Source organism: Schistosoma mansoni, chromosome W (genome assembly GCF_000237925.1).
Source record: "Schistosoma mansoni strain Puerto Rico chromosome W, complete genome".
NCBI classification, from domain to species: domain Eukaryota; kingdom Metazoa; phylum Platyhelminthes; class Trematoda; order Strigeidida; family Schistosomatidae; genus Schistosoma; species Schistosoma mansoni.
The window spans coordinates 27,027,990-27,035,339 of NC_031502.1; the positions used below are offsets into that span (position 1 = coordinate 27,027,990).

The 7,350-nt window shown below is 34.6% G+C and overlaps 1 protein-coding gene across 1 annotated transcript in view; it reads left to right on the plus strand.

Annotated features, from left to right (window-relative positions):
- Smp_172820 (hypothetical protein) overlaps positions 1-6,563 on the plus strand; it is a gene marked incomplete at both ends in the record, with an annotated part of 10,596 nt that extends 4,033 nt beyond the window's left edge. The window contains 4 exons of the mRNA XM_018789185.1: positions 372-648; positions 748-1,058; positions 4,949-5,123; positions 6,417-6,563. Of these exons, the coding sequence (XP_018654654.1) occupies positions 372-648; positions 748-1,058; positions 4,949-5,123; positions 6,417-6,563 (910 nt within the window). The remainder of the gene's footprint in view (positions 1-371; positions 649-747; positions 1,059-4,948; positions 5,124-6,416) is intronic.
- Between the last annotated feature and the right edge of the window lie 787 nt (positions 6,564-7,350).

Here is a 7,350-nt window from a genome sequence, read left to right on the forward strand (position 1 = left end):
TGTGAATTAAGGTATATCGAGGCAATACGCACAGTATGCACATATGCCAATTAGAGACCGACCAGTTGCAGTCCTAAACACATCGATGGGAAGATCCAAACAAACAATACTAAGTGAATTCAAAAATTATAGTTTATAGAGAAACCACACTTCCCACTGTTCTGTAATAGTTTTTGATTTTATTACTTTCCTTTTCGATGAAACTGTGATTTCAGTGACCCGTTTCTTGATGCTTCTGTGTAGCAGGTTTCTGGAATAGTCTTGTTTGTTCTTAAAAGTAATAGCAATACAGGGTGTTTGTATAAATCTTCTTATGGAACCAAACAGCCTTGAAAACATCATCAACATATTTTGCCTAAATTTTTTTATAGTTCACAGGCTGAAAATTCAACTAAACAGTTCGCGGACTCATCTCTTAACACTACAACTGATTCACTATCTGGTGAACAAAACAGTTCACGAATCTTGTGCACAGATGCAATCTTAGAAGCTACTTTTCAACTTCTTAATAATTCAAGTTTATTTACTCGCTTGGCAGCACTACGCTGGATTACTGTACTTGCAGAAGTTTGTTCAGCTGATGTTTTCTCTCATGTTGATCGTCTTTTACCGGAAATGCTAAAACTAGTTTCTGATCCTGCTGATGAAGTAAGTTATACATTGGGAATCAGTGAAATTTTGTCTAGGAATGATATCAACAGTTTTGTCTTTATTTCATGCATGAATTTTTTATATTAATCTTTATAGATGGTGCATTCTACTATTTCATTGATTGGAAAACTCAGTCACCATACTACTGTTGTTGGTAATAATTGTCACAACAAGGAATCTGTTATTTTACCTCAAGAACTGGTTAAGTTGCTTCATGATCCGGCTGTTGTGAACGGACAAAATAATAGTCAGGTTTCTGATTATTCAGTTGAGATTTCATCTCAAGAATCATTACCGTCATCATCTTCTGCTCCGAATACATTTTGTTTACGATTTCTTTTGGACTTGGTCGAATTGTTTAACAAAGATTCAGAATTATTACGGAGACGTGGAGATATGATTATTACGTAATTAGCTTTATGGGTTGCTTTTATCTTTTTATATCTCACGACGAAACAAACTATTGTCTCATGAAGATTTTATCAATTTTTCACAACCAATGTTGGTTTCTATAACTTAACGTTATCGGAAAAGTATTTGTAAACAGGATCTTTTCCTCAGTGGCAATCCTCATTAGGAACTCGTTCTTACCAGACAACGTACGCGTGCTTGAAGGCTTCGCAAATGTCGATACTTTCGATAGTAACGAAAATACTTTATCAACCAAATAAGAATAATCTGTTGAATAATTTTTCCTTTCAGTGTCAGTCCCATGAAATGTTTTCTAAGATATATCCAGTTATCAAAATGAATAAACGTAGTTTCTGTGGTAGTAGTATGGACTGCTTGTTTTAAATTCATTGGATCTGTGTATGTATTCCCTGGATGGTTGGTCCTACTTCATGATCTCATGTCAGTACAACCGACGAATTTGATTTTAACTAAGAAATAGTGATCACTTTCCGTTTCTATTTTTCAGGAGGATTGATGCCAAATGCTTAGTACTGACTTTTTTGAACTGATAGAGTGTATTATTTGTTGACGTATTTTCCAAGACTTCAATGTTATGGAATCCCGACCGTTGCTGCTACCTTGACGTGGTGGTCGGGCTTGCCTATCGTGATGAACCAATTGAGCTATACTAGCTGGAACAATCGAGAAGACCAGGCCGGTTTTCGACCTGGATGTGGTTGTATAGACCAGATATTCACTCTACGTCAGGTCCTAGAACATAGACATACATTCAGACGTCCCACAATAGTAGTATTCCTTGACCTTAAGGCGGCATTCGACTCCGTTGATCGTGAGGTTCTATGGCAGTGTTTGTCAGTGAAAGGAGTACCAAAGAAGTACATTAACCTCATAAAGGCTCTCTCGAACACAAATGGTCGAGTTAAAGCTTATGGCGAACTGTCATCAGAATTGATTACCTCAAGTAGAGTCCGTTATGGCTGTCCATTCTTTTTTAACTTTATCGTAGACGTGCTTTTAGAAATAACACTTTCCTTATCTAAATCTCCAGGAGTTGAACTTTTACCGGGAGATCTACTTGTTGACTTAGGATATGCCGATGACATAGTTCTATTTGGTGAAGACGCTGACAAAATTCAAAGTCTTCTGACCACTATAAGCAACTATGCAGGCCTGTTCGGGATGTGATTCTCCCCCTCGAAGTGCAAAATGTTACTCCAGGATTGGGTTGCATTGGCACCTGAACTAATGATAGGTAGTGAAGTAGTTGAAGGTGTTGACCCCTTCATTTATCTTGGGAATCCCATCTGTTCTTGTGGTCTGGTGTGTGACGAAATCTCAGCACGGATAAAGAAGGCTCGACTAGCTTTTACCAACTTGCATCATTTATGGTGTAGACGAGATATCCCGTCCTACTTTGTGGCAGTGAAACATGGCCGATAAGAGTGGAGGATATTCGTAGGCTGCTAGTATTCGATCATAGGTGTCTTCGAAGCATTGCTCGTATATCCTGGGACCACCGAGTAAATAATGTAGTTGTTAGGAAACGGGCAGTAGGTAAGGATGGCAAATCGATTGATGAAGTAGTGAAACTTCATCAGTTGAGATGTCGGACACGTGTTACGTATGCCCAACCACCGAATGCCCCGACGTGCAATGTTTTATAGTGTAGGAGTAGGTTGGAAGAAAGCTAGGGGCGGCCAGAGCAAAACGTAGCACAAATCCATGAAGTCAGTGACAAGTGGACTGAGCCATGTTGGTAGGTGTAGACTACTTGGTTGGGATCCGCGAGATGATAGCAACCGATGGTTAGAGACCTTAAATGAAATGGCTCAAAATCTTTTGCAATGGAATATACTCCTTGAATAACATCTTCAAATCCTAATCTTTCGGATTACTACCTATACTTTTACTACCTCTACCACTATGGGATTTGAATCGACAACTGCATCTCTGTGCTAATTTGGTACGGCAACTCGAACAGATGTACCTACGTACGAAGTTCTACATTGTGACTGACTGACTGACGTAGCTTAATATCATCTTAATATTATCGTTATCATTTCTCAATACCTTAATTTTAATTTAAACCGATATTCGTTTATGAAATACTAAACCAGATATTTCAATTGTGATTTCTATGAAAAGCCTATTCAGTGGGGCGAATTCGATTTCCGTTGGTTAATAACTGAGTTGTAGTTTGTTAGTTGTCTTTAAGTAACTAACATATCAAAACTGCATTTGTAAGTGTTTAGTTATCATGTGGTTGATTAAAGGTTAGATATCAAAGTACAAGTAATATTTCTTTTTATTAAATACTAGAAATGAAAGCTAGGGAAACTACTTTGTGACTGACTGAATGGTGTAAGTAGACTAATATGACAATGTGACATTTTCCTGAATTTCGGATTAACAATATATGGTTTCCGTAATCTTAAATGCAGCTGATCCAACCTATGTTTTGCGGTAACTTGTTGAAAATACTAATTTTTATGTTTCGGTACTTATTTCATATTATTAGTTGGCCAATTTTGATGTGACTGATATTATGGAATGTCTTGTTTACATAAGTAGACGGATCATGCATGCTTGGTTATTTTTTGATTGGTCGATATTTTTCTACCGTAGAGTATTCACTGAATCGTGTGGCGCATATATATCTGGTGCCCCCTTGTACCAATATTTATGTGTTCAAATAAATTAATAAATAATAAATTCACTGAATCTCGTTGAACACATGATCTTTTAATATTTTCAATCAAAATGCTGATTATGTTTACCATATTGCTTTAGAAGGTGATGATTATTAGTCGAAATTTCAGTTAACCCGAGTAGGTATTGGACATTTGTTTTGATTCTTTAATTTGTAAATAACTTTCATCACAACCCTTTTGCTTCTGCCCATTTTGAATCCACTAACGTATATGCTGTTTGTGTTAAACGCTCGACTGGTGTGAGATATTCTCACTCCTCCTAATCTACCAGTCAAAATTGCAGAAGGACCCTAATATTCTGTGGTATTCAAACTTTAAATCTCATGCCATTCCATTTACAAAATACAAGATCATGGTACGAAATAAATGATAAACTCACTATGTGAATAACAAGGACATTTTCGGTACACAACTAAGTGGTACGGTTCTGATTAATTTTATGGATGGTAAAATATATAACAACGGTTAATGAGTCAAATAAAAGTGTACAATTAAAACAATTAAAAAAATAACAAGACAATCGGTAATGTATACATACTAAAATATATTTATACAAAATCTCCCTAAAGAATAGCTATCAAAGTTTCACACTTTCACTTATTCCTTCCGTCTTAGCAAATCTGAAATCATTTGAGGAGTCAAATCATTGATGAATAAGTGGTCGTAAATTGTACGAATGTTTGGTTACAATCCTGAAGTTCAATGCACTATCGACCCTATATTGGATCGAAAAGAGGGTCTTCATGTTTTGCGTAGAGCACTAAGTTAAAATTCGACAGTTTGTATTTTTCAAATTTTGAGACTGCATGTAATGGAAGCTGTGGTTCAGTTTCTCTAACCTATCAGATTTAGGTTTAGCTCATCTTATTTCAAATTCTTTACAGGGATATGTAATCTATAGTATTTGGTCTGAGGTGTGTTTTTTGTAATACGTCCTGTTATATTCACTGAATTATCTAAAGTTGTCGACTGTTGAATTTGTGTTTCGCCTCTCAGAGATGTCATTTTCCTAACCGGTCATGGGTATTAATCGTCGTCTTTTAAGGACATTAGAGTGCGACTGAATATACACCCTCAATATTTTCACTTGGTCCTATCAGACTTGTCACGTAAGTTGTTCATAATCAGTAAGTTCATCAAATTATTTATTTTTGTTTTTACTATTTCGTTAGCGATCTCTGTCAAGTTCTTGGTGCTGATACGGTTTACTGCACCGTTTCAACAATTATTTCTTATATTAAACCATTGGAATCTGCATTTGTACTGGTACAAGCGTTGAATCGAATTCTTTTAACTCAACCAGTGTTACATAATTTCCGTAAACAATTACGTTGTATTAATACAAAGGTAAGGGGCAATAGGTAGTTTTCGTTTATAAATATTGGTATATTTTCACCAAGAAATAATCATAAAAATATGTTAATGTTTGATTCTATTCACATTTCGTAGTACGATTCCAATGCTTTCCCTCGGCCGATTATTTAGAGGTTTTATTTTTTAAATTTTTCTCTGTATTTGTAAAGTCTACCTGTTAGAATAAATTCGTTTTTAAACTGTATATGTTTCAGGAGAAAGGTCGGTCTTATAGCTTAGGAGAAGTTTTGTTACTATTATTCACTTATTCTGGGTTGCCAAAAGTTTTATTGATCCTCAATATATACCCCGGATTGATTTCATATATTTCCTTCGACCAATATTGTTTTAAAACTAGGTTAGATTAAATAATGGGATACCATAAGTCGAATACTAAAGGTTTTGAGGCTATTATTTTTCTAATATGAGCGAAAAACCATGCAAGCGAATGATTATGGCCTGAGCCAGATTGTTGAGTTAAACACCTCTCAGTTTTTATGTAAGATAAAATCGATTAGAACATAGATTAAGATAGACAATAGACAGACTCATTCATTTGTAAATTGGAATGAACATAATTTATTGTCCGAGTTAATCTGATGTAACTCATAGGATTACTATGATATGTTTATTTCATAAGCTTTTTATTTATCCAAAAAGAGCTAGTGCCAGTATAAGTCAATCTTTCTCAGTAATTTATCGAGTTAATAATTGTTTGTTAAAGTCGATCTGACTCCAATATTGATTAGTTCGTGGTGATAAAACCTAACAGTAATTAACTTTCATATCTCAACTATTAGTTTGTAAGAGTAGATTACCTGATTAAAAAATTGATTCTAGTTTTTATGCTTATCGATCATTCAATAGGATATACTTCATTGAGCAACAATACTTGGTGTTGAGGAATAATCCTAACTCACTGAGTATCTCCTTGTCAAACAATAAAATTGAGTGACGAGTGGTTTGTTATATAATCACAAATTCTCTTATATATAACATAGTCCCCACTTCATGTAGTTATATAACATAAAAATATATGCTAAAGCACCAATATTATTGTGAAATACCTCCGTGTACTGACATCACTTCAGCTCATTCAAATAATTATGCCTAATGACACTGTCAGTACTTTGAATATGCCACACGACTGATTTCAATTCTCATGTTGTACAAATATTCTTGTTTTTTTCCACAATACATCTTTATATTCAAAACATTTGTTTATTTTCCTTTCTTATTTTACAAAACAAATATCTACATTCTCTCCATCGTGTGTACATATTTTAGGCCCAATGTCAGTTGTTTGAAAAACTCTATCGTGCATGGTGTTTTAATCCTGTTTCTCTGTTAGCATTATGTATGCTGACTGAAAATTATAAACATTGTAGTCGTTTAGTGAAATCATTGTATCCTTTTTTCGATTGGAAAAAATAGAATTTTAACAAAGTGGATTTAATTTTCAATCAGTTTATTTAACAGCATATAAAATAAATAAAATGGTTAGTTTTTTAATGAATTATCATTGAATAGAACCAATCTATAGTTTAAGATTTAAAGGAACACTTGTAAATGTGTTGTGTTCACTACAAAGAGCGTGCAGCAATTATTTCTGGTATCATTGTATTCTATTCATCTTAATTATAATAGACAGTGTGTTAATCGATTCAAGATAGTAGTGGTATGACTTATCACATATTGCATCTCCAGTTTAATAAAGATACACATTTCACAATGAATTCTAAGAAAGGAAGTGGAGTTGGCAGCTCCGCAAGAATATTTAGATCACGCTGTTGGTCACACCTACTGTATGCAAGGTAAGTAAACTCCTTTGATTATAATCGCGGTAGATAGATCAAAATCCAAAACGTTATCCTATTGGTTGAAAATACTGTGACTGAAGAACCGAGGGATGTTCTTGGTGATTTTGACAAAATCTCCTTCCTTTTACGACTTCTCCTAAAACGAACAATTTGGTTCAGGGGTGGCATTGAGGCTTTAACCAACTTATTGGCGCCGCTTATCTAAGTATACAGAAATTTACTGATCCTCTAAAAAAAGTCAAAAAAAGTCTAAATGGATTGAAAACTAAACAGTCTGTTGCAAGAATTAAGCAACAGTACCTAAAGAGAAAGTAGCTGTACTTATCAAACTGGTCGTAGAGGATAATCAAAACATATAGTTACTAGACTATCTACGAAGAATATCGTTAGCACTGAAAACT